The 13,908-nt window shown below is 37.6% G+C and overlaps 1 protein-coding gene across 7 annotated transcripts in view; it reads left to right on the top strand.

Annotated features, from left to right (window-relative positions):
* Positions 1-13,908, top strand: part of numb (NUMB endocytic adaptor protein) — a 137,726-nt gene that overhangs the window by 119,742 nt on the left and 4,076 nt on the right. For 5 of the 7 annotated variants that reach the window (XM_076209726.1, XM_076209721.1, XM_076209722.1 and 2 more), the window contains 4 exons: positions 5,668-5,748; positions 8,541-8,783; positions 11,526-11,715; positions 12,359-12,434. In XM_076209726.1, the coding sequence (XP_076065841.1) occupies positions 5,668-5,748; positions 8,541-8,783; positions 11,526-11,715; positions 12,359-12,434 (590 nt within the window). Of the gene's footprint in view, positions 1-5,667; positions 5,749-7,068; positions 7,135-8,540; positions 8,784-11,525; positions 11,716-12,358; positions 12,435-13,908 lie in introns of all 7 variants that reach the window. The other 2 variants (XM_076209723.1, XM_076209725.1) reach the window with 2 other exon arrangements.

Genomic DNA, 13,908 nt, shown 5'->3' with positions numbered 1-13,908 from the left:
TTTTACCCCATCCATCCATCTCATCCTTGGTTGCCCCCACCTGTTCACTCCATCCACCTCTGCCTTCCACACTTCTTTTATTAATCTTTCCTCATTCATTCTTTCCATGTGTCCAAACCATCCCAATACTCTTTCATCAACCCAATCTCCCAACTTTTTTTCCACCCCCACTCTCCTCCTCACCTCTTCATTTCTCACTCTATCCAGCCTAGTAACCCCTACCATACTTCTCAGATATTTAATCTCAAACACATTTAAAATCTTCCTCTCTTCCACTCTTGTGTTCCATGTTTCTGCCCCATACAGTGCTGTTGGCACTGTATGGGGGCAGACGTTCCCATTTTACCCAAGGACCTCATCAACCTGTCCATCCATCCATCCCATTCTCGGTCTTCCCCACAAGCTCACTCCATCCACCTCTGCCTTCAACATACATTTTTGCGACTCATTCTTTACACATTCTTTCCATCTGTTTAAACCACAAGAGAACTTAAAATTATGTGTGATAGTTGGAGAAAAAGGCAGGAATCCACTCCTTTCATGCAGTCTTCTCTTTGAGCTCATTCCCAACTCCCCGTTACTTGCATCCCCTTTTCATTCCACCCCCAGATGTTTACTTGCTTCCCTTACTCCACCCCCACAGGAATGTAAGTGTGAAGAGTGAGAGGATTGAAGATGAGAGTTTTAAGTACATCGGGTCACATGCATCAGTGGATGTTCAAGTGAATTCTTGAGTAAATGAAGCAAGTAAATGTCTGGATGGGATGAATTGTTACAAGAAATAGGTACATGTTTGGAGATGAATGCAAAGAGAAAGTTATATAAAGGAATGATTATATAAATAGTACTGTATGGAACCAATTTTTGTAATATGAGGAAGGCAGAGACAAAGAGCAACTTAATGTTTTTGAGATGAAGTGTTTGAGATATAGCAGATATTACAAGAATGTATAGAGTGAGGCAGATAACAGAGGTGAAATGGGAGCTGTTGGATTGGAAAATCAGAGTGCTAAGTTGGTGTGAGTACATGGGATAAACGAGGAAAGAATGGAACTAATATTTTGTGTATCTTGGTGAATGATAGAGGCACTGCATTCTTACAAGTGGGATGAGGCTGCTCCTCTCTATGCCTAGTCACTGTGCTTTGTGGATAGTGGCCAGCAAGAGGGAAAAAAAAAAAAAGTCTTGATTTGTGATGTTATGATACAATGGCTTTCAAAGAACTAACTTGGAGTTGGTGCTATTTGGTCATTGGGGCAAATTTAATTATTTAAAGAAAATTATTTTGAATTACCTAAGATTAGCATAATTGGAAACTACAAAGTGTACTAACATATTTCTTCCAACACAAGCTATCTTGCCAGGTACCTGTTTATGGAATCTTTTCAAGATTTATATTGGTTTTAAGTTCTTGCAAGAATTTTCAAAACTTTTTTTTTATTTTTCTAATTGAGAACAAACAAGATTATAAACTTGTTTATATAGAATACCCTAACTTGAGGGTTTTTTCCTTTTCCTGGATTAGATTTATTTATAAGATATTACCTATAGCTACTAGTTTATTTCATTAGACCCAATGTCTTCATTTTTTGTACATTATAGAAAATAATATTCTGAACTAATTTATTATATGTGATAATGGATTATTACAGTTAAGATTTTCTTAGATTATTATAAATTTTTGTTTAGGTTATATGAATGCTTTTGTCATTTATGCTCCTGAATGATCCTACAAATATCAAGATGACCTGACCTAACCTTTATCCTTTAGGCCGAGTCCCACGATCTAAAACCACAAGTTTCTTTAGTAAGTAAATGTAGTCAGTACCAGGCACGATTTATCACTTCACACACAGTTTTGTTCCACTTGTTTACATAATCGTTTATTCTTTTATTTTCGTTCTGATTTAAAAAACAATACACACCGTGAATGGTATATGCAAAGCATATGAACAATGGCTGTGATTGCACAGTATAAGAAGTCTTGCTCGAATTCTGCTTTAGATAGCAATTGGGCACCTGCAAAATCAATATATGATTGCATTTGTTAGACAAATTATTCAATTTAAGCATTTTGCTTGTATGTTTTATTTACAGTATTAGTATTTTTTTCTCGTACATAAATACTCTTCTTTAGACTACCATAATTTATTCAGTGCCACACATGTAGTAAAGTAGTTTTTAAGAATATTTGCAGGAAATATTATTGAAGTTAAGAATGTTGAACATGTTAGTTTTCATATAATTTGTTGACTATTGATTTCATGTGTTCTATATAGTTCATATTAACAAGCAAGGTAGAATATATGAGTGGATATGAAAAATATGTAGGTTTTTTTGTCAACATTGAGTTGTGGCACAATAAGTGCTGGTGTCTGGAGACAAGAAATGTGTGATGGTTTGAATCCTGCTCAAACCAATATGTGTCAGCAGTAAAGGCATGTCATCTTAAAACCTTGATCTCCAACAAATTTATCAGTAGTTAACTATCATGCAGAAAAGGGAATGGCCAGAACCTTGACACCAAAATAAAAATACATACATATACATACATATACCAAGGCTTTTTTCCCCCTTACCAGGGGGGTAGCCAAAAAGGACAAGGCACATAAACATTCCCACCCATTTCATCCCCGAAAACACTCCACACCCCTCCACCCTCCCTCCCATCTTAGCACCTCCTAAGATGGGAGGTGCTAAAAATGAAAAAAATAATAATAATAATAAAAGGTCATATTATATCGCATGGTTAGGGGACCAATGATAAACTGACCCACAAGATGATTCCAAATTACAACTGTCATGTAGAATCATTCACCATGTTTCCCATATGATAAATTTCTTTGTTTTGTCTTCTTTTTCCTTCATTCCTCTCTTCCTACCATCTTCCTCTTTCCTCTCATCATTTTCTAAATTAGATAAGTTAATTTTTGTAATACTGCAAATGGATAGTTGATCTATTCATGCAGTAATAGCAGACTGGAAATTATGATACAAAAACAACACATGTATATTATTGAACACAGACCTGAAATGTCAGGTAATGAACTAGGAATTGGGATGTAAATGTGCAATTATATCCTCTTTTGGCAAGTATGAGTTGTTTCTCATATGAAAATTGTGTTAAACTAGGTAGATATCATTAGTATCTGTAGTAAACTAGGTATGACCATTTAGCCTTGCTGTGGGAGAACTCTTCTTCACTACATTGCCTTTGACCTAGATACAGTAGTGTGATGGGGAATAGAGTGACCCTTTATCCTCAGGATGCAGAAATGGGAATAGGGGTCGATTAGGTTTTAATTACACATATGTGGTGGTGATAAGAATACAGTGTTCTCATGCATGTCATAGAAGACAACTAATTGAGACAGTGAGGGGACAAGGAGTATGTTCTCTGCATTTTCTCCTGCAAAGACTTAAGGCAAAAGAAGATCTAGGAATAAGATTACAACTGAACCATATTAATTGGATCTTAGAATGTGTATGGTTGTGGAACAAGTAAAAAGAAATATATAATTTTGAGAAAAAAGATGGATATGTTAGCACTAAGGAAAACTAAGCTGAAAGGAAAAGACTTGAGTTTGGGAGTGTTGGGAGTAAGAGAGAAGAGGAGAGGAAAGAGTGACTATCAGTAAGTGATGAGATGTGTGAATTTTATGTTGAATAGAAGGAACTGTCAATAAAAGTAATATGATTAAAAAGAGAATATATTGGGAGGTATGGGTGTATGTATGGAATTGGTAGTGAGGAAAATGTGTAGTAAAAGAGGTCTGGAAAATAGGGGTGGGGAGAGTGATCATGAGAAGGCAACCAAGGATGAGATGGATGGATGGGGTAAAAGGGGCATTGGGAAAGAGGGGGATATCTGTTGAGGAAGGAAGGGAGAAGACAGAATATAGGGGTGAGTGGAGAATGGTTGTGTATGGATGATGCTGTGATGCATGGGAGGGAGGGAGTTTGTGTGAATAATATTTTAGACATGGCTCAAATGTATTTTTACCCATCTTCTCTTTTTCTGCATGAGGGGATGGAGAGGGGGTTCACCGATTAAATGAAGTAGCCTTGGAATGTATGTGCTGTGTCTTGCTGTATTGCTTCTGACCTAGGGCAGTGGGGGAAATGCAGGGATGACCTGTCATCCAGGAGGATCCAAGAAAAGAGAGTAGGGGTGGTGAATGGGAGTAGATATATGTGGGGATGAAATGGGTGGGAGTGGATTTATGCTTTTGACTTTGGCTACCTCCTTTATAAGGGGGAAAAAGCCCTTGGCATATGTATGTGTAGAGTTTGAGAAAGAATGTCAATGTAGTGGTGTTTGGGATCAAAATGTTATTGAGATATGCTAGAGGGTGGAGCATTGAGAGGAAAGTTATGATAGTGAATATAGTGTTGAAGAAGAAAACTATACAATGGCCTGGGTGATTGGTGTAAAAGCTGTCAAAAGAGCCTTTGGTGTTAGAGAGATTGAAAGTTCAGAATGTGACCGTGATCAGGGGAGAGAGCACTGGAATATCAGATCATCATCTGGTAGAAGGGAAATAGAAAGTGGATGCAGGTTGGAGAAATAGGAGGGAGGGAGATAGGCAGGCAGAGAGGCAAATGACAAGGATGAAGGATTATAGTTCTTGCCTTGAATTTCACCGACTAGAAATCCACACCCTTGTGTTGGCTTGTGGTGATTCTTGGACTGAATTTGGAAAGGTATACGAAAAGAAAGTTATGAATGAATGTGGGAAAAAGAAAAGCAACGAGATGGAAAAGGAATAATGATCGGTTGAATATGAATGCAATTATGAAGGATATAGGAAGTGGAGAGTTTTAAGTATTTGGAGTCCCATGTGGCAGTGAATGGAGGAGTGGATGTGGAGGTGAAGTAAGTGTGCTCACTGTTATGTGCACTATTCCTCTTGTTTTCTGTCTTTCGTTTATTTCTTGCTCTTCTTAGTAAATATTCAGTGTTTTATCCTTCCACAGTAATACATTGTCATTTGTGTGTGTGTGTGTTTATTTTTTTAATTCATTTATTTTATTTATTTATTTTTATTTTTTTCTCTCACTCTCTTGCACCTCTATTACTTCCTCCTTCACATTTTCATTTTCTTTTTGTTCTATAATTTGTTTAAGCCGGATTTTCTCTTCTTGTAACTTGAACTATTTTGTTCTTGTTTGATCTAATATTTTCTTTAATTTGTCATCATTCAGCTTAAAATTGCCCATCAGCTCTTCAAGTTCTCTTTTACATATTTTCTATGAAATTGTCATCTTGGTTTGCCTTCCAGGTCAATCATTTAATCAGTTGCATTTCTTGAGTGCTCTCATTTTGTTCATAGTTCTTAGCGCACCATCCACTACCCATCGTCTGTAATGATGGTCTTGTTTCTTTTCATTGTCACAATTAAATTCACTATTTCCTTTATCTGCAGTCACCAGTTTATTTTCACTTGCTTTCCTCATTTCATATCACAACTTTTCATCAATCAGGACCTCTTGTTTTTTCTCTGAATTGCCAAAACTACCACTTAAATCTAGGTTGTATGTCTGCTCTCCTCAGCTGGATGTGTGTGTGTGTATGTATGTATTCATATTTTTTCTTTCTTTTCTTTCTTTAAGTATAATTTATTGTATATTTTAAATTTATTTTTATCATTACTTTCATTTATGCAGATCCTTCTACTACTCTCACAATCAAGAGTTCAAGCGGCTCTTTACCATCCAAGATATGCTTTGATTTATTTAGCCTAAAGTGTAAGGAAACCTTGATTTATAGTGACTATGTGGTTTAATCATGCAGCTTTTACTTATGAACAAGTGTCCTGCTGGTATCAAAATGTTCCAGAGGTTGTTGCTGCTTTATAGGTTATTGGCTGTTATGGGTCAATACTGTGAGCATTATGATAGTGATAGTTGTTTTAATGGAAAAAGATACCGTGTAGTGTGGTGTGTGTGGGGTTTTTGCTACACCTAACTTGCACATATTACCAGCGTTGTGGCGTAGTTATGCAATGTATTGTTTTTGTTGCTTGGTATTTAAAACTAATGGAGGTGTAAGCATGGTTATATGTTTTAAGCTTGAATTCACTCTTCACCAAACTTGAAAACTTTAGTTCACTCTTCCCTATCTGTGTCCATGGTTTGAAACCATTTACATATACCCATTGGAAAATGTTACAGTATGGTTTGACTAAAGGAGTAAATGATTTGATTGTTGTAGACCGAGTTGGTGCAGTTGTCCGCAATAGAAACAGGACTGTTCTTGAAATTTAATCTAAATATACTAATTGGCAGCTCAGTTTGTATGAATTTCACTTTTAAAGTGTAAATACACGTTTATGTGGTGATAGATTGTGGCTGAGATTACATCACTTATTATATCTACAAGAGAAAATGTAAATATTTGATCATTACAATTTGCATTTTTGAGCAATTTTGAATTTTTTTTATTCAAAAGAATAAGAAAAATAATTTGTTTTTCAATGTATCCACAGTAAACTGCAATGTTTCTTTACATAATGAAAATCATATGACTAATATAGATGATTTTTTTATATGTGGCATAATTTTATTATAAAAGAATACGTTCATTAGATTGATTTAAAAACTGTGGAACTGGAATTGACATTTCAAATGTTAACCATAAACTATAATAGGCTTCAAGAGCAGTACATTTCATTGTCAATTAAAAAAAAGAAATAATAATAATAATAAATAAATTGCATTTGGGCTGTACACTGCAAGTAATCACCCAAGTTAAATATTTCTCAGTGCCACGTTAGTAGTCACATATTATTAGTTTATAGATGGCTGACATTTAACAATAACAGAAGTGAAATTTTAGCCAAGTCATGGTTTCCTTTTGTATTGGAGGTTTGAAGCACCAAAGAATATTTGCAAGAAATATTCAGAACAGTACCTTTTTTCTCTTGTTTATACGACAAATTGGGACAGAAGGGAAGAGTGAATTACATTAACCACCCCATCCAGATCACCCTTTGTGCTGAAACTTCCTTTACCACAGTAGCTCTATTTGCTTGTTTGGTTTTTGCGACATGTGGTGTGTCATTTCAGAGAGTCCTCAGCCTCCACCACGCACTCCCAGGAACAGACTCCACTCTCTGCCTAATGCTGTGAACAGTGAGTTCATATTTTCATAGTCAGATGTGTGTCCAGCAAGCAGAGTTCAAAGTGTGAACAATATTTTAGAAAGAGAGAGAGAGTAGAAAAAGATGTCCAAATTATGTAAAGTCTTGAAAAGGTTTTTCAAATAATTGCACCATCACTCTGCCATGCATTAATCTTAAGAGAGAATTAGTGACTAGAGTGCACTAAAGTTTCGATTGACATCATAATGAACCCATAGATGTTCAAGATGTATGCATTATATACATATTTTTCTTTAGAGTAAAATCATATTATAATTCAGAAGAAATGGATACGGGGAGGGAGCATGAAATGCCAGTAATGTTAAGATTTGTGTTGGTCATGATAACATTTTTCATGTATAAAGAATTAAGAAGCAACATACAAGTGTAGAATGATCCTATACTGAATGGAAGGAGGAAAAGGAAATACAGAATGTACTTGTCATAGAACTTAGTTCTTATGTTTTTTTCATTTTTAGTACCATTACAAATTGATAAAAAGTATGCTAAGTATTTACCTAGTGATAAAACAGTACTGGAGATGAAAGGGCAACAACATAGATTAACAGTGGAAATGTAGATGAAGAACGTTTCAGTGGTAAAGGTTGATTAAATAACAGGACCTTTGCATGGAGTGGCCCTCTCCCTTCCTCGCTTTTTAAAACTGGCACTGGACACCCGAAAAGCTGCTTCATATTATATTGTTGCTTCCCTCCCCTGCTCCACGTAACGATAGTCTAGACTCACCCCCCCACCCACCCACCCCTTGCCCAACTCCCACCAATACCCCTCTTATAATGCCTCTCTCTCTTTTTCCATTTTATTTTTCTTTTATTTTTATTATTTATCCTCCCCTTTTATAGCTCATTATATGATACTGTCATTATAACCAAGAAGGACATTAGCATCAAGGCTGTTCCTTACATGAAATAATCAGAGAAGCAGTGATTATATTTTCAATAATATCTAAGTGATATGTGATCCTGAATAGCTGCCATAAATATCCTGAGAGCTTGTTGCTGTCAGGGCACACTTTACTGCATGTGTATTGTGGAAAATTTCTTCTGGGTTGACTGGCTGGGCTTTGGCAGCAAGTAGTAGTGTAGTTGCTTAGCTAAACATCTAATTAAAAACAGCTGTCTTGTTTGTCTTGACATTTAATTTCTTTTGCATAAAACCGTCATTGATTTATTATATGAAAATGATCAGATGATATTGGATGTATTGATAGTTTCCCCAAATTTTTGAGATTTTGTATTTTATTGATCATGTGTTTCCAGTTAATTTATGTGCATATTTGTGATTTTGCTTTCACATATATTTTTCCACTACTTGCATATGGTTTAATACATGATACGTGATCTTGATGCAGTTTAGTAATTTTAATCTCGTCTACAGTGACCCCAATCCCGGAGACATCGCCTATGGTGGAAAAAACAGGTGATGCAGTATCAGCTATGTGCCAGCAACTGTCTGCTGGGCTTTCCCTCCTTTCCAATTATCCTGATCCCTTCTCCAACACCACCACAACCACCTCTGCCTCCACCACCACAACCACCACTACCAACAACAGCACAGGCTTCTCTGCCATCACTGCCACTAGTCAAACAAATATCACCTCCACCAGCACCAATGCTCAGGGTGAGTGCAGCAGGTTATGGTCTTCTGTTTTTTATCTAGCTTTAATTCTTTTGTCATTAGACTGTTTTTGACATCAGGGTATGTATCTTTGGGTAAGTTGATTGCATGTTGTTTTGCAAATCTTTTAAGCTTGTGCCTCCCTCTAATGGAAATGGTGTCTTGCTGAATATACAAAGAACAAAGATATTTTATGCTTTAATTTCTTAATGGAATGGGAAGTTTACTGCCTTGGAATAATGGATAAGTGCATACACACTAGCATATGCCTTTGTTAGTTTTAAGGATAAATGTCATTTGGAATGTCTGACATAAGGTGTAGTTTTGATATAGTAGCTGGTGGATATTTGAGATTTTATTTGGGCCTTCTTCATGGGAGTTCTTCAGTTTTCTTATTGCCTCTTTCACATTTTTGCTGGCCCCAGTTAATGGTGGGTAGCAGGGACATAATACACTTATAACACATATCTTGCAGAACCATCACCAACAGGTACCAATCATATTTCTTCCAACAAATAGTAAATTTAAAACTGCAAAAAAGAAATTGCCATTTGTGAAACTTAACATAATGATAATTGAAGCCCTGCACTTAGTTGTATAGTACCCTTTGCTGGACGCAGTTTATTGGATATAACACTGTTAAATAGAGTTATGTCCAATTAATCAAGTCTGGCCAAAGGTGTTGCATGATTCCCTTTCTATGTACAACACTTCAATCATTCACTCTTTCATTTCACTTACTGGAAGTCTCTGGCTCCACAGTGGATCTTCATGTCTCTCAGCCACTTTGTATACCTCTCTGGGAGGAACTTTAGACTGTTGTCCGTATTGTAAAGTGTGGGAATGTTTCCGTGTTAATGGTTTATAGGAGTAGGAGGGGAGCAGTCACCTGTTGGTCTGCTCTCACTATGTGTAAAGATGGACAAAATAATATTGAAATTGATAGTGATCTTGGGGCTCAGTGCCGAGGGTGAGTTTCAGCTCTTTGAAGCTGCATCTCCAGATGAAGGTGATGGTGTTTGAGTTTGGAAGATGGCTGCAGAGATATTCTGTGTGATGTCCATCTTGTAAACTCACTACGTACAGGTACTGTATCTTTTTTTAGCCCCATCTGCAACCGTAAGGTTAGCCATCCTTTCCAAGTCATAAGTAACTTTGCACTGTATGGGGCAGAAACATGGAACATAAGAGAGGAAGAGAAAAGGAGTTTGAATGTGTTTGAGATGAGGTGTCTGAGAAGTATGATGGGGGTTACTAGGCTAGATAGAGTGAGAAATGAGGAGGTGAGGAGAAGAACAGGGGTGGAAAGGGAGTTGGGAGATAGGGTTGATGAAAGAGTATTAGGATGGTTTGGACACATGGAAAGAATGAGTGAAGAAAGACTAGTAAAAGAGGTATGGAAGGCAGATGTGGAGGGAGTGAACATGAGGGGACATCCTAGGATGAGGTGGATGGATGGGATGAAAGGGGCTTTGGGGAAGAGGGGAATGTCTGTTGAGGAAGGACGGGAGAGGACAGAAGACGGGTGAATGGAGAATGGTTGTATATGGATGATGTTGTGATGCATGAGGTGGAATGGGTTGGGGGATGGGGGGTGAGGTAGTATGTGTGAGCAAAATTTGACGCAGCCCGAAGGGATTTCTCCCCGTTTTCTCCTTTTATGCATGGGGGGGGACATAGGGGGGGGTTGCCGATTTAATGAAGCGCCCTTGCTGTGGATGTGCTGTGTCTTGCGACACTGCTTCTGACCCAGGGCAGTGGACAAGGTGCAGGGATGACCCGTCATCCAGGAGGTGCTAAGATAAGAGGGAGGGTGGAGGGGTGTGGAGTGTATTCAGGGATGGAATGGGTGGGAATGATTATATGCCTTTTCCTTTTTGGCTACCTCCCTTGTAAGGGGGAAAAGCCTTGGTATATGTATGTATGTAAGTAACTTTGCATTAAGTTTGACATTATTCTGCTTGATGTGAGCTGTTGGAATTATTTATTAGTAAGATTGTAAATAAATGTCTGAATTTTCATTTGTCATGGACTACAGGTTACCTTCATTTGTGTGTGCCATATGACTTTAGCACTTGTATTACATTAGTTGCATGGAGCATATTGGGTATATGTACATTTTCTTTAAAAGAAATGTATCTTGTAGGCTGGAAAATGTTACATGTTTTGTCTATGTTGCTCATCACAGTTTTGCAGATTATGGTAATTTTTCTGATACCAGTGTGGCATGAAGTGGATTACACTATTTTATTATGGTTTATTGCTAACTTGAAGTCCAACTTCCACTCAGCTTTATCTCTGAGCATGCAAGCAAAAGTATATGTAGATAATTGTTCAAAGTCTCTTACCCAGGACTGTAGCACAGGGGAAGGTCCTAGCCCCCCCCCCCCAAGTAAATCAATAAAACTCAGAAGTGCTAAGAAAAAATTATGAAAACAATATTAATTATAATGCCTTAAGAAATAATACACCTGAAACTTCATTGATTAATATTATACTTCATACTATCATGCATTGTCTAATAGAACTTGGTTTTTTATATGTTCTTACAAGACATTTGAGTAGAAATGTACATAAAAGTAAGATTAAAGCATCATCCTACAAGAGATTTAGTCATCTCCCCATCCCCCCCAAATTTTTGACTCTTGGCTACAGGCCTGCTTACTCAAAGTTTTCCATTGTGGGTTTGTGAAGAGAATCCATTCATAGGTTTTATGGTTATAATTTACACACATCCTTTTACAGTGTTCCAGACGTGGTCAAACACTCCCATCACGGCCCCCACCGAAGTGTCGAACATGATAAGCAATGGACAAGACCACTCGGTTGATATGGTGTCTCGGGGGGAGCAGTGGCTCTCCCAGATCAAAGCAATGCCTCCCAATGCTGCGACTTCCAGTGTCATTACTAATGGCACCACAACGCCACCACCCACGTTAGTATGCATGTTCATGTTACTGCAATAGGTATTTCTGTAAATGGGACCTAATATTTAATGTTATGAATACTTAATTTAATATTGATGCATTGAAGGTCACAAGTAATAAAATATGTAGGCATACTATTGATGAAAGTTTGTGATCAGACCTAGTTTGTGATAGATTTATCAGAATTCAGATTTGTACGTTAACCTCTTCAATATGAGTCGGATTCTTGTGCGCAGCATCGTACACCTGATGTACAGTGATTGATGCATCACAATACTCACATTAAAGAATATAAAGTCACTGCTGTATTACTCATTCTCTTTCACGGAGTAATAATAAACACAAAATGTGATCAAGCCAGTTCAAAGAATTGGGGGTCACTTGGCTACAATTACAAAATATAATCAAGATGCCAATAAGGCATCCTCATATACTCACTTGCACCTCATGACACCTACATAGGCATCATAGTATGGAAGAGGTTAAAATAAGCTCTTTCTTGGGAAAAACTGGAGGCAGTGGGGAAGTTTATCATGACATGTGTATTGAAGTCCCATACTATTGATGAAATAAGGTAATTGTCATTTTTGTATGTAATAGGATGTTCATATGAATATGTCTTCTTAATTATGGATTCTCGTTTGATGGTAGGGTGCCTCCTATGCCTGCAACAGTAAACTCCATCAACAATACACAGTTACCAAGACGCAACCCGCCACTTGCTCAGGTATGTAGCAATATTTGGATCTGTAGTGAAACTTATTTTGTGGGCAAGATCCAGGAAGAGCCAAGATAAGAGGGAGGGAAAGGGTGGATGGGAATGGAGTATGTGGGGATGGAATGGGTGGGAGTGGATTTTATGCCTTTATTTTTTGGCCACCTTCCTTGCAAGGGAGAAACAAACTTTGGTATATGTATGTATTTTATCTAGTTATTTTTCTTTCATGTTTTTATATTTGAAGTTATTATTAAATAGATGATGTTGTGATTGCATGAGGTGGAATGGGCGGGTGGATGGGGGCGAGGTAGTATGTGTGAGCATAATTTGACACAGCCCGAAGGGATTTCTCCCCGTCCTCTCATTTTATGCAATGGGGGGACGGAGAGGGGGGGTCAGCGATTTAATGAAGCGGCCTTGCTGTGGATGTGCTGTGTCTTGCGACACTGCTTCTGACCCAGGGCAGTGGACCCGTCATTCAGGAGGTGCTAAAATAAGAGGGAGGGCGGAGAGGTGTGGAGTGTATTCAGGGATGGAATGGATGGGAATGATTTTATGCCTTTTTCTTTTTGGCTACCCCCCTTGTAAGGGGGAAAAAGCCTTGGTATATGTATGTATGTATTATTAAATGGTTTGTACACAAACCATGTGAACTGTTGGTGTAATCAGAAATGTGATGATCTCTTGTTCATTTAGTTGTTGGTTGGAATCCCACATTCCACCCCAATTCACAATAGTAACTGTTACTAGCCCCAACAGTCTCCTTATGTAGGCTCTTCACCCTAGACAAAACTTTTAATGTGGGCCCCCAAATAGCCGAGGGTTGCATTCCCAGTCCCTCCGCTGATTCTTGAAATTGACTGATTCTTCACACATGTGGTGTCACTTGTTACATCCACTTCTACAAATAGGGTGAAGTAAAATCATATTCTGTGCATCAAACTAAGCATTCAGTGATGGATTTATTGTCCAAGTACATAATCATGTTCGGCATTTGACATCAAGTACAAAACTGAAGTGAATGCATGTTAGCCTGTAGCAGTGTTGGATAACAGATGAAATGGCCAATTGTGCCTTAATGCTAGTATGTCGTCTTTATGCATTTCATGAAGTGTGACACGATGGTACTCTATGGGGCTCTCTGCTTCACTTTTTGCTTAAGTGAATCCAACATCATTCCAGATACCACATTTTCAAATTCACTTACGTTTCCCTTTCAGTTTAGTTTTACAAAGTGCTAACAGTTATTATCATAGCACACACACACACACATATATATGTTTATATATATATATATATATATATTAATATATATATATATACATATATATATATAAATATATACAGGAGGTGCTCAGATGAGAGGGAGGGTGGGAGGGGTGTGGAGTGTATGTAGGGATGAAATGGGTGGGAGTGTTTTTATGCCTTTCCCTTTTTGGCTACCTCCCTTGTAAGGGGGAAAAAGCCTTGGTATATGTATGTA

This window comes from Oratosquilla oratoria, chromosome 26, assembly GCF_046742065.1.
Source record: "Oratosquilla oratoria isolate Oo_2021 chromosome 26, ASM4674206v1, whole genome shotgun sequence".
Lineage (NCBI taxonomy): Eukaryota > Metazoa > Arthropoda > Malacostraca > Stomatopoda > Squillidae > Oratosquilla > Oratosquilla oratoria.
Note: the sequence above shows the minus strand (reverse complement) of the source record. Positions and strands in the feature narration are given on the sequence as shown.